Source organism: Ranitomeya imitator, chromosome 2 (genome assembly GCF_032444005.1).
Source record: "Ranitomeya imitator isolate aRanImi1 chromosome 2, aRanImi1.pri, whole genome shotgun sequence".
NCBI classification, from domain to species: Eukaryota; Metazoa; Chordata; class Amphibia; order Anura; family Dendrobatidae; genus Ranitomeya; species Ranitomeya imitator.
In genome coordinates, this window is record NC_091283.1 from 538,441,525 (window position 1) to 538,467,774 (window position 26,250).

Genomic DNA, 26,250 nt, shown 5'->3' on the forward strand with positions numbered 1-26,250 from the left:
AATTACCAGCAAGGACAGGCGGCGTTCACAATTTCCTCCGTGCGCTGCTACTCTCTTGGTTCGGTTTCTGTACCCAGTGCTCTGCACCACAGGTTGGTCATCCTTTTTTGGTGACTCTTTACGGCTTGTTGTGACCGTACTGGCATAATCTTGACTTGGGAAAACTAAGTAGGGAAAAAAAATCCAAAACAATACTTTACATGAGAAAAAACCCTCAATCTTCAATGTTAATATGCCAACTAGATACATCAGTTTATATAAACACAAAATATTAGGATCATACGCACAAATTATGTGTGTATTATAATTATAACATTAGTTTACCTTATAATACGGGGCCAGTCTCTGAATTATGGGATAGGCTACCTTTAATAGGTCAATCCCTAGTTTACAAAAATTTTACCATTTCTTAACAATCGTCCGCAGCTGCAGATTGTTTATATATATTTATAACATTTTTATGGAGCTGCTCCTGGTGGTCCAGTATTGGCTGCCACTGAAGTCACACTAACAGCACAGCAGCCAAGTGGTGGGCTCAAAGGCTCTGAAGGGTGCGCTCTGTCTACACGGAGAAAGTTGCTGAGCACACCGATTGGCAGCCACACTGTCGAAATGACATCGGCGCCTCAGCGAATACTGGCCAAAGACTCAGCGCTGTGCCAGTGGACGGTGAGTAAACAGGAGACTGGTATTTCATAACAAACTGCTGCCAGGAACAACCTATTCAACTGTAGCGAAAATGTGAAATGACTGGACCTCCAATTTCTGCCACTGTATGTGATTTTCTTCTTATATTGATCAATGTTTTGTGATATGAAGAACAACTCCGGACAGTTAGAAGTGCCCAGCACTGCACAGATGTTCCAGTGTCAAGGATCAATCCCTGTTATTGACCAGTTCTTTCTTTATTGTACTAAAGGTGGTAATAACCAGACCAGACAACTGCTATAATGGATGGAATGTTGGCTTGCATATTCCTTTATTGCCAACTATTTTTTTTTTTTTGCTTTTTTTAATGCCATCTCATGGAATCCTTGAGGTATTTTTCCAGCCATAGTCATTTTTCCTTTCAGATTTTCACTATAGTTAAACTATTAAGGGACTATCCTATTAAAAGGGAACCCGTCAAGTAATTCACAGCCTGATTCCTGCAGCACAAACTAATACGTTTAAAGAGAACCCGTCAGCATGATTTTGTATGTTGGAATTAAAAGGTCTGGCCATAATGGCGCTGTTATACAAATTAGATTCCTGTAGTGAAAAATCCTCATCCTGGTTGTTCTTTAATCTGTATTTGATGTTTGGGTGTAATATACTTTTGGGTGCATTGGGGCGGGGCTCTGGGTAGGGTCCGCGGCTCCTGCCCCAGCCCCTCCTCCTGCCTCTGGTGTCTGCATCTGTCTCCTGTTTGAACGTTAGCGCTGGCCTCCTGCTTGCACAGACGGATCTCCTGGCGGTATTCAATAAAATAGCGCCAGTGATGGCGCATGCGCAGATTGACCTCCCAGCTGTCTTCAGTACAATGGAGCCAGTGGCCACGCTTGCGCCATTTTACTGAAGACCAAATAGAGATCAAGCTGTGCAAGCACAACCCATCGAGGTCTTACCCCTATGCACCGAAGTCTTATTACAACTAAACTTCAAATGCTGAATAAAGAACAACCACCATGCAGATTTCTTCACTAAATGCATCAACTTAATCTGTAGAATAGTGTCATTATGGCAGTGTCTTTACCTTAACATGCAAAAGGTGCTGACTGGTTCTCTTTAACTCTGAAATACTGTGGTTTTTAAGTGAGAAACTGTGTAAAATGCAACCGGGAACAAAATGACTAGTCACATAGTTATGTGTCAGCCATTTTTCTCCTTGCCCGCTCAGCTAGACTGACAGGTCTCTCCCTAAAGACAAGAAATAAATTTATTAGTGATGAGCACAAGTGCTCATTACTCAAGTTAGCCGAGGGTGCTCGGGTATGCACAGAGTATCGCGGGTGGTCGAGTGAAATGTTCGAGTCCCAGCAGCCACAGAGCATGAGGGGATTGCCTGAAAAACCCGGGCAATCCCTGCAGTACCTGACCATATCACTCGACCACCCACGATACTCGGGGCATTCCAGAGCAACAAGCATTTGCGCTCATCACTAGCATTAATGCTGCTACTGGATCGAGCAGTATAAACCAAGTGACAAATGATTAGCAATGCAAATACTAGTACCCTTAGATTGGTAGTCTATCAACCAGCAGGATGAGCTACTATTAAGCTTCTTGATTTTTTGTAACATTTTTTTAATCAAGTAGTACAGTATCACGTTTTTTTTCCAGAATAAAAGCCAATTACAGTCATGGCTGAAAGTGTTGGCACCATTGAAATTGTTCCAAAAAGTGAAGTGTTTCTCCAAGAAAATTAGTGCAATTACACATGTTTTGCTACACACAGGTTTATTTCCTGTGTGCATTGGAACAAAAAAAAAAAAAAAAAAAGAAATAAAAAAACAAAACAAACAAACTTGGATATAATTTCACACGAAACCCCAAAAATGAGCAGGACAAAAATGTTGGCACCTTTCCAAAATTGTGGGTAAACAATTTGCCCACGGTGTGCAACATAATCAAGAAATTTAACGTCAACGTCCAGGGAGATTAGCTACTGTTCCATGGGTTGCAGAGAAAAATTGATGAAAGGTTGCAACACAGGATAGTCCAGATGGTGGATAAGCAGCAATCAATCAAGTTCCAAAGAAATGCAAGCTGTACGGCAGGCACAGGGTGCATCAGTGTCAGTGCGAACTATCCATCAACATTTGAATGAAATTAAACGCTATGGTAGGAGACACAGGAGGACCCTACTGCTGACACAGACAAAAAAAAAAGCTAGACTGCAGTTTGCCAAAATCCTTCTGGGAAAGCGTCTTATGGACAGATGAGATCAACATAGAGCTTTCTGTTAAAAGCACATCATTCTCCTGTTTACTGAAAATGGAATGAGGACTACAAAAGGAAAGAACATAGTACCTACAGGCAAATATGGTGGAGGTTCAAGTTTTGGGGTTGTTTTGCTAGCTCTGGCACTGGGTGCATTGACTGTGAGCAAGGTATCGTAAAATCTGACAACAGATTTTGGATCGCAATAGAGCGCCCAGTGTCAGAAAGCTGAATGTGTCCCAGGTCATGGGTCTTCCAGCAGGACAGTGACCCCAAACATACTTCTAGAAACACACAGAAATAAATGGAAACAAAGCCCTGGAGAGTTCTAAAGTGACCAGCAATGAGTCTGGATCTAAATCCCATTGCACACCTGTGGAGAGATCTTAAAATTGCTGTTGAGAGAAGGCCCCATTCAAATATGGGAGACCTGGAATAGTTTGCAAAATGAGAGTGATCCAAAATTCCAGTTCAGAGGTGTAAGAAGCTTGTTGATGGTTATAAGGCTACGTTCACATTTGCGTTGTGCGCCGCTGCGTCGGCGACGCAACGCACAACGCAAATAAAAACGCACCAAAACGCACGCAAAAACGCTGCGTTTCGTGACGCATGCGTCGTTTTTTGCTGAAATTTGGACGCAAGAAAAATGCAACTTGTTGCGTTTTCTGCGCCCGACGCTTGCGGCAAAAAAAACGCATGCGTCGCACAACGCAGCACAACGCATGTCCATGCGTCCCCCATGTTAAATATAGGGGAGCATGACGCATGCGTCGCCTGACGCAAACACGCAAAACGCTAATGTGAACGTAGCCTTAGTGATTGATTGCAGCAATTTATTCCAAAGGGTGTGCAAACAAATATTAAGTTGAGGGAGGCTTTGAGAGAAATTATGTTTTGGGAGGTTTTGTGTGAAATGATGTCCAAGTTGCCTTTTTTCCCGTTTTTTTGTTGTTGTTTCAATAACAATGCACACAAGGGAAATAAACATGTGTATAACAAAACATGTGAAATTGCAATAATTTTCGGAAGGGGACATACTTTATTTTTTGGAACAACTTCAAGGGTAACAACACTTTCTACCATGACTATTTTAACACATTTTTCCCAAAGTTGCCTTTAAAAGAGAGGACAGATTAAGATTTGAGATCTATATACAGGTGTGTGAAAAATTATTATCCCCCTTTCCTGATGTCCTATTCCTTTTGCATATTTGTCATATTTTAAATGTTCCAGATCACCAAATAAATTTCAATATTAGACAAAGATAGCACAAGTAAACACAAAATGCAGTTTTTAAATGCAGATCTTTATTATTGACAGAAAACGAAATCCAAACCTACAGGGCTCTGTGTGAAAAGGTGATTGCACCCTAAACCTAATAACTGGTTGGGCCACCTTTTGCTATCAAGCGTTTGTGATAACTGGCAATGAGTCTTTTATAACACTGGAGGAATTTTGGCCCACTCATGTTTGCAGAATTGTTGTAATTCAGCCTCATTGCAAGGTTTCAGAGAATGAACCGCCTTTTTAAGGTCATGTCACAGCATCTCAATCAGATTAAAGTCAGGACTTTGAGTAGGCCACTCCAAAGTCTTGATTTTGTTTTTCTTAAGCCATTCAGAGGTGGACTTTCTGGTGTGTTTTGGATCATTGTCCTGCTACATAACCAAAGTGCACTTCAGCTTGAGGTGATGAACAGATGGTCAGACATTCTACTTCAAGATTTTTTTTAGGTAGAACGCAGAATTCATGGTTCCATTTACCACAGCACATCTTCCAAGTCATGAAGAAGCAAAACAGCCCCAGACCACCACACTACCAACATCATATTTTACTGTTGGTATGATGTTCCTTTTCTGAAATGCTGTGATACTTCTACACCAGATGCAATGAGACATATACCTTCCAAAAAGTTCCACTTTTTTTCTAGTCACTCCTAGAGTATTCTCCCAAAAGTCTTGGGGATCATCAAGATGTTTTCTGGCAAAACTGAGACGAGCCTTTGTGTTCTTAAAGCTCAGTAGTGGTTTTTGTCTTGGAACTCACAGGCCATTTTTGCCAAGTCTCTTTCTTATGGTAAAGTCACAAACACAGACCAAAACTGAGGCAAGTGAGGCCGGCAGTTTTTTAGATGTGGTTGTGGGGTCTTGTGACCTCTTGGATGAGTATTTGCTGCGCTTTTGGGGTAATTCTGGTAGGCCGCCCACTTTTGGGAAGGTTCGCCACTGTTCCATGTTCATGCCATTCGTGGATAATGGCTCTCACTGTGGTTCACTCGATTCCCAAAGCTTGAGAAATTGCTTTCTAACCTTTTCCAGACTGATAAATTACTTTGCTTCTCATTTGTTCCAGAATATCTTTGGATGCAGCTTTTGAGGATCTTTTGGTCTACTTCACTTTGTCAAGCAGATTCTATTTAAGTGATTTCTTGATTACTGCCACACCTGTTCTCAAATCAGGCCAGTGCATGGCTAGGGAATTTGAAATCAGCTTCCTAAAGATGTGATAAACCACAGGTAACTTATATGTCTTAATGGAGGGAGGGGGTGGGGGAAATAAATCCAAACCTACAGGGTCCTGTGTGCAAAAGTTCTTTTTACCTTAATAAAGACGTTCATTTAAAAACTGCATTTTCGAGTTTACTTGTTTTATCTTTGTCTAATACTTAAATGTGTTTTGACAATCTGAAACATTTAAGCGTGACAAACATGCAAAAGAATAGGAAATCAGGAAGGGGCAAACACTTTTTAACAACGGTAGATCAGCTAAGCAGATAACCTTTAGACAATGGGATGTGAACATAGGACTTATTGAACCATCCATCATCATGTATTTGAAGAGGGCCAGCTACCAGGACCAAGATGATCAGTTTTTACCCAGGCTTTATTTACACTGCTCTCCTGATTATTCAGCTTTTCCCTTATTCTTTGTTTTGTTTTTAAATACGCCATATGGTTCCAGAGATACGAGTCTTTAATTTTTGCTAGTTTTTACAGTCTTTCAGTGGGGGCAGGGCTCACAGAGTAATTATGCAGGGTAACCTAAAAACATGCCCCCAGGGAACCCGTAAGACACGCCCCAAGAGAATACCGTGAACCCCCTAAAAAAATATATATATAAAAATTACAACTGAATAAAATGGACAGTACCTCTGGAACCATATGGATGATTAAAAAAATGAAAAGCAACACTCAGAGGAGCAGCTGGAATAAAATATGAGCAACAACTAGCCAAGTCTAACCTGATGATAGGTTTTCTTTAATCCATGGATTAAATTCTTAAGAAATCTCAACTTACATTTATACCCAGAGTCCAGCTCAAAAGCATTTATAATTTTCAGGAGACCATCAACCAGAAGCTTGAACCTTGGACTATCCTGGAGACTTCTGCAAAACAAAAATTATATATTATTTACACACAAATTTTAGTTTATTTTTCTTTTCAAGTGGTGCATGGAAGTTAAACCCTTCAGAAGTTTCTGCATACATTTAAACTAAAACTACATCATATTTGTTCACAAACAGAATAGTTGAGACGAAGTAGACAAAACTATTAAATTACACATTTCTATTTATTAGGAAAATCATTAATTAGCCTGTATGTGTTATGGCTTGTTCAGAATCATCGTTAGGAAAGGTCAGGAGACGCAAATTTCCCAGCAGCAGCAATGGGGTCTTCTAAGTAGCTGCCTAGTACTCTGAAAATGAAAATGGAGGAAGTCCACAAAGCAGGAGAAGGCTACAAGAAGATAGCAAAGCATTTTTAAGCTGCCCTTTCCTCAATTCGATATGTAATTAATAGTGATGAGCGAATATACTCGTTACTCGAGATTTCTCGAGCACGCTCGGGTGACCTCCGAGTATTTTTTAGTGCTCGGAGATTTAGTTTTCATCGCCGCAGCTGAATGATTTACATCTGTTAGCCAGCATAAGTACATGTGGGGGTTGCCTGGTTGCTAGAGAACCCTCACATGTAATCAAGCTGGCTAAAAGATGTAAATCATTCAGCTGAGGTGAGGACAAAAAAACTCTGAACACTAAAAAATACTCGGAGGTCACCTGAGCGTGCTCGGGAAATCTCGAGTAACGAGTATATTCACTCATCACTAGTACGGTAATTAAGAAATGACAGTTAACAGGAGCAGTGGAGGTCAATATAAGGTCTGAAAGACTCGGAGTAGTAAAGAATAGTTATGAGCGAGTGTGCTTGGATATCGTCCAAGCATCCTGGGTGTGTTCGAATAATATGTTCCAAGTCCAAGTGGCTGCATGTTTCATGGCTGTTTGTTGGTTATCCTCGCATGTGTTGCGGTGGGTAAAAATGCAGCTGCGGGGACTCAAGCACACTCGCTCATCTCTACTAGAGAGGCAAATCGGAACTCCCACTTCAAGGTAAAAGACCTTCAGAAAGTTAGCAGACTGAACAGTACAACAAAGTATTACAATGTCCAGAGACACCTGCACAAATATGGCCTTCATGGAAATCATTAGAAGATAACCTCTCCTGTAACCTCATTACAAAATTCAGAATCTGAAGACATACAATTTTTTGGAATGCTATAAAACAAGTTAATACTATATCTAAGCTTCCCTTTATGGGAGGTGAGGACCCTCACGGGTATACTATATTAAGTTTTCGCCCAACCCCCGCGGATTACTTTATTCTCTTAATTTTATCAAAAGTGCATCAGGATATCAGTACTCACTATTGGCTATATTGAAACACCATTCTAACTAAATTCAAATTTCAGCTTTCAGCACTATTAACTATATTAGCTCTTTAATATATTCTAGCAAAGTGCAACGATTAAACATTCCCTTTAAGGGTTCCAACAATATTCAAATCTCTTTTAATGAGGAAGTGCAAAGTATCAATCACATTAATATTCAAGTCAATCAAAACTTTAGAACAGCAGCAACGATGCGAGGGACCCGTCATTAACCCTCAACATTGGCCTTGGGCGGGCTACAAGGCGTGTAATCCAGACCCGGAATCCTGCCGCGCCAAACGGGTTTTTCTTCAGGTCTCTGGAAAACAAAACACTTTCTAGCAACATTAGAAAGTCTCTTTAGAAGCAGTCTCTTTAAAAGCTTCTTTTGTAAAACCAGTAGGAAGCACCTCTAAGAAGGTGCGAACTATTTACAGCAAAGTCTTGACCATGCATAGTCCATGATTCCCAGTTCTTTAAGGCAACTTGCGCAAACATAGGATCCTCTTAAAAACTGAGGACCCCTTTAAGGAATAACCCTGGCCGGGTTCAATAAACTTTAGCAGCAAAGAGTTTAACAGTGGACTATATACAGTCATTTTTCAAATTTTCTTTTATAGCATTAGCCAAGGTACCAGCCGGTATCAAACGCGTCCTGGCCCAGAAGGATTTGTATCCAGATCGTCATCTGATGCTATATCAACGTCATGGGTTTGCCTCTCATGTATGGTCAAGTCATTGGCTGCAATCAAAGTTTATGTGGCTTGAGTACGTATGTCAGCCATTGCAGTTGCCACAGCAGCTGTCTCAGCAGTGGTGATTATGCACACAGTAGTAGTAGTGTTGGTTTGAGGAGTTGCAGGCTCTGTAACTGGAAAAATAGTGGTGGTATCAACTTTGACACTAGATGGTGTTGTGGTGGGTGCGCATTTCCTAACATTCCGAGCGCACCAACCTTTTTCATCCCGGTGATGGTTATAGGTCACATGATCCCCTCCGCATAGATCCCGTGCAGGATGTCACTCATGGAGACATGATTCCACATCACAGCGGGTGACATAGACCTTCGTCGGTAGCCCGGATTCCTGAATGAAACACCAACCCATTTTAGGGTAGAAGGCCACTACTACACCCCATCTGGCTGGGCCGTTGTCACATCGATGGGTGTTATAGGTCTGCACTTTGCGTTGGGCCTCACTCCCTTTATCCTCCTTCCGTTTTAGTACCAGATGTCGGTCATATTCTTCCCAGGTGAGGGCTTTAATATGGGACCCCTCTGGTTGGGTCTCCCCAGGGGACCTGATTGGTTCTGCTCTCAGATTGTCCCATTGGAAAACCACCTCCTCAGGGCTCACCTTCAGCGGTGTGCCTATGGGTGTTGGGAGCGGGCCTGTCAGCGTCTCGTCGTCAGTGGTAATAGTCGCTGGAGCGAGGTTAGTGACTGGGGGAAGAGCGGTCACTGGAGCGGGATCGGTCACCAGGGCAGGGTCGCTTTCTGTACCTGCGTCTGATGTGGTTCCACCGATGCCGGTCTGCTCCGCAGCTGAGGATGCTGGAGTCAGCTGCTGCCCGGACTGCGACTCTTCCAGTGCGATCTTCCTGCACAGGGCCAACTTCCATTTCTTCACTGTGGTCAGCTTTGTGTTCAGGAGTTGGCGGCTCCAGGAAGTCTGGATCCTCCAGCAGCGTTCAGTTCGGGTCCTCCTCCGGTGGCTTGGGATAGTCCCGGGTCACTTCGCCGTCATTCAGGTACACGCTGGTCGCCATCTCTTCCTCCAGATCTGTGGTCACACATGCACGCTGCTCCTCCATCTCTTGGGGGGCGGGGATTCTTCTCCTTGTTCCCACCATTGCAAATCAGGAGGTAGACCTCCTTGGCAGATCCTCATTGAGTAATAGCATTCGTAGGGGGCGCTCAGCACTGTTCGCACCACTTTGGTAGTCTCCTCCCATGATGGTATGCCCTTCTTCTCCGGCGCTCCTCGTGGCGCTGTTATGGCGGCGGTTTTGGCGGCAATTTTGGAAGTCTTTTGCAATACACAGTCTTTCAATAAATCACAGTTCAGGAACAATTCTGGCACAGTTTTTAGGCGCACATGACCCGATTTTCAGGCTTTAGTAGATCCTGTTCATGACGCCAAGTTGGATCGCCCCCCACCCCCATGGGCCAAGGGGGAACTCTGTACCGGGTCCTTCGGTTCACAGGGGGATGTCACGGTGGCTGACCCGGTCCGTGGCTCTGGGACATCCGTATAAAAGGGAAAAGTCTTTAAAGGGATAAAGTTTATGTTTGTGACGCCACCTGTGGTATTCGGTCAGGGTGACCGACGCTGCTTTAAGGGGTCCGTGGGGGTGATGTTATGGCAGCTAGATGGTATACCTTCCCACAGGTGAAGTATGTCCCCAGGGCTTCCCGGTGTGTAGATGGTGGTATGGTGAATGGTGCAGTGAAGAACGAGGACACAAGGTTGTAGTCTCTATCTTTACTGAAGACTTCAGCATCCACAGTCCAGGGTACCAGATAACAAGGTAGGCAGAGTCCGGCCGGTTTGGAGGCAAGTCCAGAGTTCCCTTGTCCAGGTGGAAATCAGTAGCCTTCCCTTGCGCTGCGGTGGTGTAGTCCCTTACTGTTTTTGGCTTCACATAAGGGTCTCACAGTTGCGATGTTTCGCTCTCTCTGTCCCCCGTATAGGATAGGACAAAAGCACTTCATCGCATTCAAACAGTCCCTCACTACTTTCAAGACCACAATCGCCACAGCTAAACAAACCTACTTCTCATCTCCTCTCTGTCTCACAACCCTAAACAGTTATTCAACACCTTCAATTCTCTCCTCCGTCCCCCAGCACCTCCTCCCTCCCCACTTATCTCCGCTGAAGACTTTGCCTCATTTTTCAAGGTTCCCACCACGCTCCGTACCTTCTGAGAGAAGCGTCAGATGATTGACTATCACGTGATTCGGTTACCTGGATACCAAAGGTCTTTTCTGAAGGTCCTTCTCAACTTCCTGTGAAGACTCCTGGAGTAACGCGCACGCCTGTCATCGGCCGAGACGCATGCGCAGAAGATATCCTACGCATAACACCGTAAGAAAACAGCAGGAACTCGCCAGCTAAGGATCTTTGTTTTGATACGTTACCGCTTTATTACCTACTACCTCAGCGCTGTCTGAGATCTCTGACTCTTCTGAGCTATACCATACAGGCATATAAGAAGCATATGACCTGTGGACTTTGCACTAAAACGCAATAGGAACAGGTATCTAACATTGATTATTGTATAACTGTGAGAGACTGTGCTATCAATCAATGGTGACATATAGGTTACTTTTTCTTTTTAAGCTGCTTTCCTGAGTGCACTATTTTATTCAGTAGACACTGCGAGTACGAGCATCGTAGTTCTTGTTCAAACACCAACACCATCAATGTGTATATTTTAACATAAATTATTCTAACATCCACTTAAATATCCTCACTTTTCTCTTTTAGTAAATATATCCGCATCATCTTTTTAATTTGACCTGCGCCACCATCAAAATTACTCACCGCATTCAATCAAGCAGGTAATTATTTTTTACAACAGTAGTGTTATTTCTTGGTAGCAACGTAGGACGTAGCGCGGGTGTGTATTCACCTAGTGTGTATATATTTTTATTTATTTTTTTAGTCGTTTACCCTATTGGTGATATAGGGTTTTCACCTGCTGCAGTCCATTTTTTCCACACGTAACAGCGCCGCTATCCTTTATCATTTTAAATAATAATAATAACCCGTATGACTGGTTGATTATTTAGGATTATTTAGTAGAGAAGAGACTCAAGATATAGTATTTGCTAGATTTTTTTTTTTGCTCCAGTGGCAAACTGCATGTAGGACTAAGGCTAAATGCACACAATCTATGATATACACATAGTATGTGTCTGGTGTTTTTCCCCTTTAAGAGGGTTATACAGTCTTCTGATGAAAGTCTGCAGAAAGTGACTGCAGACGTCAATCTTTACTGCGTGCACACTACACACTGTGAGGATTCTCTAGTGTTACCGGTGAGAGAGGGCAGTCATATGAGAGCAAGTATGTAATTTGCATACATGTGGCCACATGCCAACTAGACATGCTCGGTATCGCTTAACACAAGTTAATTGAACGAAGTCAAGCACATCTTGTCGAAATTTGGCTGTAAGTATTCAGAAGTCTGCATTCATATAGAGTGACTGCAGACCTTCACCACCAGTTCAGATGACCCCTTTAACAAGGCGTGTTCTTCCGTCCTCCATTTGCATACTGCATAACTATAAAAGGTTTGGTGCACATGGCGTCTATGTCCCTATATATGTCTAAATAGTTTAAGTTGGTGAGGTTAGAAAAATATAGGCATAAATTAAATTCAACAACTAAAAATTGGCATGTGCATAAAGACTCACCCCTTCTGCGATGAAGCCCCTAAAAATTTCTGGTGCAATCAATTCCCTTCATAATTCACATGCTTAGTAAACGGAAGTCCACCTGTGTGCAATCTAAGTGTGACATGGTCTGTCAGTATATAAACACACCTTCTCTGAAAGGCAATAGAGGCTGCAACACCATATAGCAAGAGGCACCACTAACCAAACAACACCATGAAGACCAAGGAGATCTTCAAACAAGTCAGGAACAAAGTCGTTGAAAACTACAAGTCCGAGTTGGGTTACAAAAAAAATATCCAAATCTCGGATGATCCCCCAGAGCACCATCATAATGACAAGAACTTGGTACAACAACAAGCCTGCCAAGAGAGGGCACCCCACCAAAACTCTGAGCTTGAGCATGGAGAGCATTAATCAGAGAGGCAGCACAGAGACCAAAGGTAACCCTGAAGGAGCAGCAGAGTTCCCAAGCAGAGGCTGGAGTATCTGTCTATAGAACCACAATAAGCCGTACACGCTATACAGGTGTTCTGCCATTTGCATACACTCAAAAAACGTACTGCCATTCATAAAAACGTAAGGCTTGCTTTGAGTTTCCCAAAAGACATGTGGGTACCTCCCCAAAATTATGGAGAAAGGTGCTGTGGTCAGAGTAGACCAAAATTGAACTTTTTGGCTACCAAGGTAAACGCTCTGTCTGGGGCCAAACCAACACAGCTCATTAAACCAAGGATGTTTTTAGGCAGTAAGGACAGAGAAAATGGTCCAAGTCGAGGAGAAGATGGATGGTGCAAAATACAGGTATTTTATTGAGCAAAATCTGCTTCAGTCTGTCAGCGAGTTGAGACTGGGATGGAGGTTCAACTTCCAACAAGACAATGAACTAAAGCAGCACTCAAGTCGTCAAACGGGAAACCTGTAGATGTCAAAGCCTTGACCCACTTGAGAATCTGTGGCCAGACTTGAAGATTGCTGTTCACCAGAGGAAATCATCTAACTTGAACGAGCTGCAGCAGTTTTGTCTTGAGGAATGAGCAAAAATCTCAAAGGCCAGAAGTGGAAAGCTCAGAGACTTATCCAAAGCAAATTGCAGCTGGAATTACAGCAAAAGGAGGCTCTACAAAGTACTGATTTAGGGGTTGAATAGTTATTCTGTAATTTTGTCCTACATGTTTGCTTCACCACGAAAAAAAAAAAAAAAAAAAAAACACAAATGTTCACAGTTGTAGGCATGAACTAATGCAAACTCTCAAAAACAACAACAAAAAACGGAAAAAAAGTGAAATCCCAGGTTGTGAGGTAGCAAAACACGAAAAATGCCAAAAAAGGGTGGCATAATTTCACAAGCCACTATACAGGTCCTTCTCAAAAAATTAGCATATAGTGTTAAATTTCATTATTTACCATAATGTAATGATTACAATTAAACTTTCATATATTATAGATTCATTATCCACCAACTGAAATTTGTCAGGTCTTTTATTGTTTTAATACTGATGATTTTGGCATACAACTCCTGATAACCCAATAAAACCTGTCTCAATAAATTAGCATATCAAGAAAAGGTTCTCTAAACGACCTATTACCCTAATCTTCTGAATCAACTAATTAACTCTAAACACATGCAAAAGATACCTGAGGCTTTTATAAACTCCCTGCCTGGTTCATTACTCAAAACCCCCATCATGGGTAAGACTAGCGACCTGACAGATGTCAAGAAGGCCATCATTGACACCCTCAAGCAAGAGGGTAAGACCCAGAAAGAAATTTCTCAACAAATAGGCTGTTCCCAGAGTGCTGTATCAAGGCACCTCAATGGTAAGTCTGTTGGAAGGAAACAATGTGGCAGAAAACGCTGTACAACGAGAAGAGGAGACCGGACCCTGAGGAAGATTGTGGAGAAGGACCGATTCCAGACCTTGGGGAACCTGAGGAAGCAGTGGACTGAGTCTGGTGTGGAAACATCCAGAGCCACCGTGCACAGGCGTGTGCAGGAAATGGGCTACAGGTGCCGCATTCCCCAGGTAAAGCCGCTTTTGAACCATAAACAGCGGCAGAGGCGCCTGACCTGGGCTACAGAGAAGCAGCACTGGACTGTTGCTAAGTGGTCCCAAGTACTTTTTTCTGATGAAAGCAAATTTTGCATGTCATTCGGAAATCAAGGTGCCAGAGTCTGGAGGAAGACTGGGGAGAAGGAAATGCCAAAATGCCTGAAGTCCAGTGTCAAGTACCCACAGTCAGTGATGGTGTGGGGTGCCATGTCAGCTGCTGGTGTTGGTCCACTGTGTTTCATCAATGGCAGGGTCAATGCAGCTAGCTATCAGGAGATTTTGGAGCACTTCATGCTTCCATCGGCTGAAATGCTTTATGGAGATGAAGATTTCATTTTTCAGCACGACCTGGCACCTGCTCACAGTGCCAAAACCACTGGTAAATGGTTTACTGACCATGGTATTACTGTGCTCAATTGGCCTGCCAACTCTCCTGACCTGAACCCCATAGAGAATCTGTGGGATACTGTGAAGAGAAAGTTGAGAGACGCAAGACCCAACACTCTGGATGAGCTTAAGGCCGCTATTGAAGCATCCTGGGCCTCCATAACATCTCAGCAGTGTCACAGGCTGATTGCCTCCATGCCACGCCGCATTGAAGCAGTCATTTCTGCCAAAGGATTCCCGACCAAGTATTGAGTGCATAACTGAACATTATTATTTGATGGTTTTTTTGTTTGTTATGAAAAAACACTTTTATTTGATTGGATGGGTGAAATATGCTAATTTATTGAGACAGGTTTTTTGGGTTATCAGAAGTTGTATGCCAAAATCATCAGTATTAAAACAATAAAAGACCTGACAAATTTCAGTTGGTGGATAATGAATCTATAATATATGAAAGTTTAATTGTAATCATTACATTATGGTAAATAATGAAATTTAACACTATATGCTAATTTTTTGAGAAGGACCTGTATATACACACACACACTGTAATGGCACCATAGGCAACCATTCCCCAGACAGACAATGAAAATGTGTTCAATCCTCCCTCTGGCAGGTAAGCGCCTCCTTACCATTTGTTTAACTGTATAGTAAAGCACAGCAGTTTGTGCTTTCCGAAAGAGAGGAACTTTGCAAAGATGTGTATTCCATGCGGTATACGTTTCATCAGCATCCATCCCGACTGTGGCCATTAGATGTATACCTCCTAATCGTATGGGTCGGACACTGTGCACAGATGCAGTTTGAACCCAGCCTAAAAAGGTGCAGCAGACCATTTTTTACAATACAGAAGGCCACTACAAAATAAGTGTTTGTTTTGTCTTTTTTCTACAGGCAGTCTATATTGTGGACAGGCATCCATCCTGACTGTGGCCACCAATGGGCGCATACCTCCTAAGTGTAAGCGCCTGACCGTGGCCATAAGTGTAATGTATCCCTAGACTTACAGACACAAATAGGACTTACACACGTTGATTAGAAGTTCGTAACAATTTACCTTTTAGTAACTTCTTTCTTGCACATAGGACAATGGGCCCGGCCTTTCTTCTTCTTGCGGAGAAGTTCCAGCATGCAAAACCTGGAAGTGGAGAATCAAACGTTACAAGAAGTTATTTCAGCAGATGCTCTACACAAATTAACTAGAATTTATATTATAATGATATATTCTGACAAGTCTGGGCACTTTGGGGTTTTTATTTTCCACTAAGACATTCCATTGAGACAAGGAAGGTGGGCCAGACGTGAACACACCTGAATTATGACAAGCAACCCAAGAAATGAAACTGTGCTATAAATGGCAATTCACAGGGCAAGAGTTTACATGTGCCATACCTGCAAAATATATGATCACATCTGGTGGCTACAGGCTCCTTCATTAGATCCAAGCTGTTGAAAAAGAAAACATTTTTTTCTTGGTTAAAAAGGATTGACCCAAATGGACAAGACAACTAGAAGGTGTAAATCCAGGGAAGAAATGTTGTGTTTTAGCATTGTGCAAAAAACTAATACATAAAGAAGAGTCCAGGACTAAAGCTTTTCATTTTGTTTTTTGGGAGTTTAAGACATTTTTAAAAGGGGGTTTCCAATCAAATATATACCGTACTTTGTTTTTTTCAGTCTCCATCTTCCCAAATCCAATAAGGTAATTTTTTTTTTTTTTAACATGAAAACATGTTTTAAAGAGATTAGCATTTTCATTTATTTAAAGGGAATCTGTCACCAAGTTTGTACTACTAACCATCCCAGATCGGCATAATAGAGGCAAAAAATCGGATTCCAGCAATGTGTCACTTACTTGGCTGCTTGCTGTAGTTTGATAATATCCTGCTGATAAAACTGTTATTTTATCACTAGAAGACTAGTAAACCTAGGCAATGTAGACCTCCATATTCATGACCTCTGCATAACTCCTCCCTCTACCACTGGTTGGCAGCTTTCAGCCTATGCACAGTGTCCACAAAAAGCTGTCAATTGGTAGTGTGGCTGAGGTTATACAGAGATCATCATTAAGAGAACTGGTAGATCTGCAGCAGATCATTTATCAAATCTGCAGTAAACAGCTAAGCAAGTGATCGATCACTGGAATCAGGGTCTCGACAACTACAATGTGTCGCTTTGAAATGTAATCAAAATTTTAGAATGATGTAATATTGGTTTGTGTCTATTCACCCAGATCCAATGAGGCTCTGGTGACACTATGTGGACAATCAGACTGAGCTGCACACAGAACACGTCAAACAACCCACATTAACCTGGAGAACCCAGACTCTAAAACCATTAGTGATAGTTAGGTAATGACTAGATATCCGTGATTGGTCTCTACATGGCTTTAATAATTTCTTTGCACAGATGGTGACTTGCAACCATCTCTCAAAGCGCAATGTGGCTCTCCGGGTAAAAAGAGGTTGGGAACCACTGCCCTAAGGGCTCTTTTACAAGGTAAGATTTACTTTCAGTCCATAACAGTCACCTATTCATAACATAAGTGGTTTAAAGAGCACCCATTGCTTTTTTTTATTTAGTTTTATTTAAATCCAAAGCCTCAAGATCTCAAAAAAACAGCCTTCAAGTGAAAAGGGTCAATATCCAATGTATAAATTCTATTGCAAAGAATAACTAAAATGCCCTGCTTGTGATTTGTGTAGCCGACATGCCCATTTAAACTGAAGTCAATGAGGCCTGTAATGTCCCCCGAATCATTCTGCTCAAATTTAATTAAATTTTGGCTGAATAAAATGCGAGTTGGGATATTAGACTGATAAGTTACAAGACTGCGACCGCTGCCTCTACCGAGCTCTGACATCCGTTGTCTATTCTGAAGCAATATGAGGAAAACAAGTCTATTTAACTTTCAGAAATCAATCATCCCTCGGAAACCTTTCTTTTTACATGGCCACCTTTGATAACATCTGAGAAATAGGCACACAAAATAATCTCTTGCCGGCTTTCTGACAAAATGTTGGCTCCGGGAAACATCTCATAAGTAAATGCCATTTCATCAATATATGTTCCTGGGAGATTGTACTGGAACGCTATTTGTCTCTTACACAAGCTCCAGTGGCCAGGACGGCTGCATGGAGAACAGAGACGGAATATCGAAGAGATGGGACCACCGAGCAGAATCAGGAGGAAGCTAATTACCAGAACAGCAGCATCACTAGGGGATGAAATCCGGACCACTAGAAAGTACTGAACCAAATGGAGGAAAAGTACACAATGGCCGGGAGGAGTTTAGCTGCAAAACAGCCTCAAGGAAACATTTCATCTTCTTACAACTCAACACAAAGCTGTCCGAGGAAGAAATAGCGGAGAAGAACTGAAGTGTTTATTAGAGACCCCGGGGTCCCAACAAGAGATCCCGTGACTTCCTCAGGATCATAAAATATGAGTAATTGGGAACAAAAAGAGAAATATATTGTGACTAACATTTTGGCAATTGTTAAGGGCAAAAACTCTGAAAACAGCTTTCTACAAATGGAGATTAGGTTTGGCTTTATATACAGAGACATGTGGCAAGGTTTATTAAGCCCTTCCCGACATAGGACCTAGTGGTACATTGCACGTTAGGTGTCTGTGTATGGAACAGGCTCAGGAATCGAGTCCGCACCATATCTGGACAACAGCATTGATAGCGTGTAATTCAGGTGGTGCAATGTTCTGCGCGCCCTACGACTTTCCCTACTGAAAACAATCATGGGTTGCTTATGGATTGCTATGGCAGTAGAGAGCCTACTGAAAGGGGCTCCTGCCATGTCAGGACACCTGTGAAGCCCAGCCACAGGTTTGACTCATAGGAGAATATGATTTAGCTATATTCTTCAATACGGCAGTTTTGCAGTGTACAGAACAAGAGATCAGATGCTACCACCAGACTAGACCTTCCTCGGATCTTCAAATCACATATCCCAGGGCGTGATGGGCATCCTCCATAGAGTCAGCATCTTGGTAGGACTGCTGGAAATGTTGTGCATGCGCAAAGTGCCAGTGGTCCTAACAAGAAGGGGATTGTAACAAGGATGTCAATCATAGCCAGTGAGCATGGTTAAAAGAAATGTAACATTATTGTGCCATTTAAAGACCTTATTGAATACCGTACATGGCATATACAGCTCTGGCAAAAATTAAGACACCACTGCAAAATGTTCAGTTTGTCTGATTTTTCTCTTTATAGGTATATTTTTGAGTAAAATGGAACTTGTTCCTTTAGTCTATAAACTTCTGACAACAAGTTTTAGACGTTCCAAGCAATAAATTTTGTATTTTTCTTCTGAAAAGGAGAAATTGTAAAAATTAAAAACAAAAAATACAAAACAGTGAGACCTCAATTAATGCAAAGAAAACAAGTTCATAATCATTTAGAAACAACAATACTAATGTTTTAACTCAGGAAGAGTTCAGAAATCAATACTTTGTGGAATAACCATGATTTTTCATCACAGCTTTCATGCGTCTTGGCATGCTTTCCACCAGTCTTTCACACTGCTTCTGGCGGCAGTCTGTAAGTAGTTCTTCTTTGTTTGATGGCTTGTGACTCTCCATCATCCTCTTGATTACATTCCAGAGGTTTTCAATGGGGTTCAGGTCTGGAGATTGAGCTGCCCATGACAGGGCTTTGATGTGGTGGTGGTCTTAATTTTTGCCAGAGCTGTATAACACCCATAGTGTGATAGTGGTCTTGGACAGTTCAGGGACCTGATAGGTTCTCTATAAGCATTTTATATATCAGAGAACCTATTTATTGTGTAATACCAGATGTCAACCTTCAAGAGCCCACAACAGGGTCATATTCTAATATTGTGTTGCTGCAATAATAAGAGTAGTCTTTCTGAGGGGCGAGGCCAATTACGGTATATTCTGCCCTTTTATTGCTCAGTATTCTGCTCCATATCCTGCAGCCAGGTGAAACTTGTTGGGGATGCCAAATGATACCAGAAAGTTGGGTCTGAGATATAGAGGACATGCAGCTCTCCCATTGTCTGCAAATACCTACAGCAAGAATTGATCCATATGGGGAGTGGGGAGCAATCCTAGACTGCCGCTGCAACCCTCGCCTCACTGTATATATGGGGCCTTCTAATGAGACTGAACTCCTCAAATGCAGCCCAGGATGATGCAGAAAAAGTATTGCCTCTCTTCCCTTGAAATTCTCAGAGTAGATGAAAAGCATTAAGCTACTTACTGGTAGCGGCATTTTTCGGAGGCCCATGACAGCACTACGAGAGAGGGGATCCACCCTTAAGAAACAGGAAACCTACAGCTACAAAAAGGGCGGCACCTCTCCCATGCATCAGTTGTATTTCAGAGCCTGAGAGGACTACCGCGGTTAGTGGTACACAAATATACATCATATATATTTTGAAAAAAATAACCTATTATATTGTAACTAGACACCATACGTGAGATCTACATATTATACTATATACATATCAGGAAGTGCAACCCCCACGTGAATAGGGAGGGAACTAATGGTGCTGTCATGGGCCTCCGAAAAATGCCGCTACGAGTAAGTAGCTTAATGCTTTATTCGGACTCCCATGACAGCACTACGAGAGATTTACAGAGATGTAAGCTACCTTAGGGAGGGACTATAGTTTGTAGCACCCTTAACCCGAAGGAGAGATCAGGAGGACCCCAAATCCAACCGATAGTGCTTAAAGAAAGTGGAAGGTGATGACCATGTGGCCGCCTTACATATTTGTTCCACTGACACTCCAGATCTTTCTGCCCAGGATGACGCCATGGCCCGGGTGGAATGTGCCTTTAGATTCTGCGGAGCTGGCCCCCCGCCTGCTGTATAAGCTAGAGAGATAGTTTCCCTAATCCATTTAGCCAGTGAATATTTTGATACTCAACCCTTTCCTTGGACCTTGGAAGGAAAGAAGCAGTGCTCCATCTTTCTTCCAATTATCAGTGGCTGAAATATACTGAAGAGGAGATCTCCTAACGTCTAACGTATGAAGCTCCTGCTCTTTAGGATTAGAGGGATTAGGAATAAAAGACGGCAAAACTATCTCCTGTGATCTATGGAAACGTGTCGCTACTTTCGGTAGATATGCCGGGTCTGGTCTAAGGACTACTCTGTCTGACAAGATTTCTGTATATGGAGGAAGTCTGGAAAGCGCCTGGATATCCCCTATCCTGCGAGCTGAGGTTATGGCAATCAAGAAGGCTGTCTTAAGTGTCAACATTTTGATCGAGGCCTCTTGCAGAGGTTCAAAGGGGGGTTTTGTTAGAGAGGACAGAACTAAATTTAAATCCCATGGAACTGTTCTGTCTTTATACACTGGTCTAGATCTACTAACTGCCTTCATAAACCTCGCTATCCAATAGTTGTTAGCTATATTACAGGAAAACAGGGCACCCAGAGCTGAGACCTGTACTCTAAGGGTACTAGTAGAGTTTTAACTCGAACCCCTTCTGTAGGAACTCTAAAATTTGTTATATCGGCACCCAGTCTTGGATATCAAATTTTTAACAGGTCAAGAACTTCCTCCAAGTCCTAGAGTAGATTTTCGTAGTTATTTGCTTTCTACTCTTTAGGAGCGTCTCTACTAAGTTTGGAGAGAAGCCTTTTTCTACTAATAGTGACCATTCAAACTCCACGCCGTTAAATGGAGCGCTGCCACTTGTGGATGGGAGATCGGTCCCTGATAAAGCAAGTTCGGGATCTCTGGCAGCACCCAGGGAACCGATACGGACATTGTCTTGAGTCAGGCAAACCAGGTTCTTCTGGGCCAAAAGGGGGCGATAAGGATGACTTTCGCTCAATCCTCCCTGATTTTCCTCATTACTAGAGGTATCAGGTTCAGCGGTGGGAAGGCATAGGCCAGTGGAAAATCCCATTTTATTAGAAACGCGTCCACTGCCAAGGGATTCTCCCTGGGATTTAGAGAGCAAAAAAGTTTTACTTTTCTGTTGCTTCTGGTGGCGAACAGATCCACCACTGGTTGACCCCATCTGCGGACGATAAGATTGAAAATGTCCTCGTTGAGAGACCACTCTCCTTGCTTTAACACATTTCGGCTGAGGAAATCTGCTGCCACATTCTCTTTTCCTTTGATGTGGAGAGCTGTCAAAGATTGAAAATTGAACTCTGCCAGCTGGAACAACCGATCCGTGATCTGCATTAATGTCTCGGAACGTGTTCCCCCTTGCCGGTTTATGTAAGCGACTGCAACTCTGTTGTCCGACAGAATTCTGACGTGCTGGCCCTGCAGATATGAGGAATTTTTTAACAGCCAATTCAACCGCCAACAACTCCCTTTGGTTGGATGAGAATGTTGTGAAGGGTTCCCATTGCCCCTGGACCACCATGTCCCCCATATAGGCTCCCGACCCCGAAGAGCTGGCATCCGTGGTTATCACCTGGGACACATCAACTATCCAGGGAACCCCTGCCGATAAATTCTTTTTATCTAACCACCACCTAAGGGAATCCAATGTTATTGACCCCAACGTTAATTTCCTATTTAACGCGCCTCCTAAGGCTCTGTCATGGAACAAGACTTCTCTTTGTAGGGATCTGGTGTGGAACTGAGCCCACTTAACTGCTGGAATGCAAGATGTGAGTGACCCAAGTAGGGACATTGCTTGCCTAAGTGTCATGGAAGGTGTATTAATCGCTTTTAATACATAATTCTGAATTAGATCTATTTTTTCTATAGGGAGGAGACACTGTTGCGTCACTGAATTCAACATTAATCCCAGGAATTTTTGAACATTTAGGGGCTGTAACTTAGATTTTTCGAAGTTTATGATCCAACCCAGGTGTTCTAGTCTGGCTTTAGTAATCTCCCATTGTGACAGACCATGATCTACAGAGTTCCCTACAATGAGGAAATCATCTAAGTAGGGGATTATAAGGACATTTGATTCTCTTAAATGTGCCATGACTTCAGCGATTATTTTAGTGAACACTCTAGGCACAGAAGTTATCCCAAAGGGGAGTGCCCTGAACTGAAAATGTTGAATCCTACCCCCCATTAATACTGCTACCCTCAGGCATCGTTGGAAATCAGCATGAATGGGTACATGATAGTAGGCATCTTTCAAATCCACTACTACCATAAAACAGTTGTTGAAAAGCATTTTTATTGTCGAATTGATGGACTCCATTTTGAAAGTATGTTTTACCAAAAACTTATTGAGACCCTTAAGATTTATAATAGTTCTATAAGTCTTATCTGGTTTTTGGATTAGGAATAGGGGAGAGTAAAACCCTTTCCCTGCCTAAGAATACGGCACTTCTACCAGAACATTTTTGGAGCAAAGAGTCCTCACTTCTTCTTCTAAGGCAAATTGTTCAGTGGGAGATGAGCGCCAGGATGTTAACTTCAATTTGTCCCATGGGGTATGAACAAATTCAAGTTTGAGACCATGGGAAACAGTGTCTTTTATCCAAACGCTGTTTGTGATTCTCGACCATTCTGCCGAGTAATGCAACAGTCTCCCTCCCACCGGGATTGCCAGTCATTGATCCTGTTTTTTGTTTTCCATCGGGTTACGGCGAAACATGAGACCTGTACCTCGTTTTCGCTTATCATCCCATCTGGAATGATCTCTACCCGGTGAGAAGGCGCGCCTTCCTCCCCGATTGAACCTTCTCTTGTTGAAGGGACGACGATATGCATTGAATAGATTGGGAAACTTTTTCTTATCTCCCGCCTTCTCCAGGAGCTCATCCAGGGTAGGCCCAAATAAATACTCGCCTTTACAAGGGATAGCGCAGAGCTTTGCTTTCGCCTGCATATCCCCTGGCCAGCATTTCAACCATAGGGCTCTCCTTGCAGCATTAGAAAGTCCTGCTGCTCTAGCTGCCAACTTAACGGAGTCAATTGATGCGTCCGATAAAAAAGCTGCCCCCTCCTGGATTACTGGTAATGTAGCAAGTATAGAGTCTCTAGAGGCCCCCTGACTTAATTGAGACTCTAACTGGTCAAGCCACCGCAGGTCTTAAGGAGCCGGCTGCCATTTCCCAGGTCCCCTTTAAGAAGGTATCCACCTTCCTATCCAGGGGGTCTTTAAGCGTTCCCATATCTTCAAACGGGAGAGAGGATCGCTTTGCTACCTTGGCAATTGCCGCATCCAGTTTTGGGGCCTTTTCCCAGTAACCTACTGCTGGGTCATCAAAAGGATACCTACGCTTCTGCGCAGGTGGTAAGGAGCCTTTTCTCTCTGGTTTTCTCCACTCCCTGTTGATAAGTTCCTGTATCTTCTCATTCAGGGGGAAAACTCTGCGTTTTTTTGTTCTAACCCACTGAACATCATTTGTTCTTTAGATAGTTGAGGCTTGGGTTCTGTTATACCCATTGTGCCTCTGACTGCCTTTATTAATTTGTCTATCCTCTCTAAGGGTAAGCAAAACCGAGCAGCGTCTTCTTCCGAGGAGGAGGATGATGCTGCTGAATTGTCCGATTCTTCGCTCTTGTCCTTATCCACAGACGAATCAGACGTCCACTGCGCTTTCTGCTTAGAGCCTCCTATTTGCGAAAGGTTCTTAATGGACTGCTTAACTTCCATCCTAACCATTTCCTTCAGACTGGCCGCAATAGAAGAGGATTCTTCCGCTACCTGAGGGGGCAAGTAAGGCAAACTAGTCTATAGATCTAATGCCAAACCCCCTCCCCCTCTCCCAGACCTCACCGTCTGCTGGAAACAGGGGTCACATAGCTTTTTTGGGTATGAGTCAGGCAAGGGAACCCCGCAGATGGCACATTCCCTATGCTTTGCCTTACTGGTGTTTTTCTTCCCCTGTAAAAACATATACGAGGGGAGACTAGTCACTGAGTGAACATTCTCGAAGATCACTTACCAGTGGATGCCCATACCCAGAAAGCTACCAAAGTACGAGGGGGATCTTTTCTGGCTGACGCTCTAGACCCCTGTCTGGAGGAGCTTCTGCGGCCAGATCCATCGCTCCTTTTCTCACGTTCCTTATCCGTAGGCTTCTGGGGCGCTTCATCCAGCAGCAGAGGCTGCTGATCCTGATCGGACTCCATCCTTAGAAGTTTGGAGACCAGGAGCAAGGAACGCGCACCTGGAGCCGATATATAGCCCCTCCTTCGGCCAGCGTAATTGCGCCGCGCCCTCCGGTTAATTTCAAACCCCGCAGCTGCAGGGAATCAGCCGACACCTGAGGGTGATCGACGCACATTTTCCGGTGGGTGCCGCCATCTTGGAGCCCCCACGCATGCGCAGAAGCTCCGCGACCCGGAAGTCACCGCTGGCTCTGCCTTCCGACGTCACCTTTAGTCCACAGCGCTTCCTGTCAGCGCCGTGAACAGCGTTGGACGGCGAGACCTTGCCAGGAGACTCTGAGTGGCGCCACCATAATGCCGCCGACCCCCAGAGCCCCCCCAGCGCTCGAGGGAGGGGAACATCATACTCACCATGCGCCGGCTCCAGATACAGGACACCCCCTGGCGACCGCTCCACGCTGAATAGTCACTGCCGTGCAGCCCTGCCAGGGCCACCGTGACCACCTCAGGTACCCCGCACTGGCCGAGGTAGGAGACCCCCTCGCTACCTAAATCAGTCCAGCCGGCCTGGAATCCTTCTAGCAATCTTCTGTTGGATCCAGTCCCTTCAGGAACAGGAAACCAACTGATGCATGGGAGAGGTGCCGCCCTTTTTGTATCTGTAGGTTTCCTGTTCCTTAAGGGCGGATCCCCTCTCTCGTAGTGCTGTCATGGGAGTCTGAATAAATTATAGGTGTATGTGACCCTAGGACCAAACATTGCAACAGCACCAAACTTCAGCCTCAACCCTAGTGACAGAAGGCACATGTCACGATTCTGTTGTCAGGCATCTCGGGACTAGGTGCTCCTTCCCTGTGCCCAACGCTAGGGGCGCCCAAGCTCGCCTCGTTCCCCGGATTACTTCCTGATGGTGAAGATGCCGTGGCCACGTACCTTGTCTTAGCTCCTGAATCCGCCCTCAGTCTCTACCCTTCCCACACCCAGGGAAAAGGGGAGTAGTAGTGTACCGTAATACACCAACCAGACTAACAAAGGTAAGAGAGATACCAATATACTCACAAACAACAGAGGTAAACACCGGAGAGTGGAGGATGTGGTAAAATCAAAGGAGGAGAACGAAGGGAATTAGCACACACCCAAAACCTAGCAACAGGCTCAGGTAAATCGCATTCTCAAACAACCATCTCCGAACCATGAAACATAAGCTAGCTCTAGCAATGAGTGCTAGCCATGGCCCAGATTATATAGGTGATGAGGTGGCTAACAGTGAACAGCTGAGAGCCTTAATGCAGGAAAGCTTCTAAGAGTTCTCAGCTGAACAGATTAACCACTGCATTGCTAAAAGAAACCTGCAATGTTTACTACAAAAGTGAAGTGCTTCTAAACAGTGCAGGAGTAGGAAAAAAAAATCATACGCTGCGGTCTTCTGGCTCCTCTGTCGTGGCAAACCCGCTACAGCGCTGCTGGTATTTCACTGGCTGATCTTTTTGTTATGGGATTACATGATGCTGCTATGGTAGTGTTACCACAGGATATTTGCAGCATATCAGTGGCTTCATGTAATTTCTCAGAAAAAGTCATCATAGGTGTGCATAAGGAATAACTATTTCTGACTAATAAATAACTGGTATCCTAAGTTTGATACGAGTTGTCAAGCATGTTGCACAGATAGAAGGCAACAGATTGTCAGTCATTATAAGGCAGTACTATGTGTAGATGTCAATCCAGTTATAGGACAATCAA

At 43.4% G+C, this 26,250-nt stretch overlaps 1 protein-coding gene across 2 annotated transcripts in view; it reads right to left on the minus strand.

The window, feature by feature from the left end:
• Window positions 1-26,250, minus strand: part of BRCA1 (BRCA1 DNA repair associated) — a 227,260-nt gene that overhangs the window by 156,854 nt on the left and 44,156 nt on the right. For both annotated transcript variants that reach the window (XM_069751885.1, XM_069751886.1), the window contains exons 3-6: window positions 15,863-15,916; window positions 15,528-15,608; window positions 6,220-6,308; window positions 7-164 (exon numbers count right to left, since the gene is read on the minus strand). In XM_069751885.1, coding sequence (XP_069607986.1) covers window positions 7-164; window positions 6,220-6,308; window positions 15,528-15,608; window positions 15,863-15,916 — 382 coding nt within the window. The remainder of the gene's footprint in view (window positions 1-6; window positions 165-6,219; window positions 6,309-15,527; window positions 15,609-15,862; window positions 15,917-26,250) is intronic.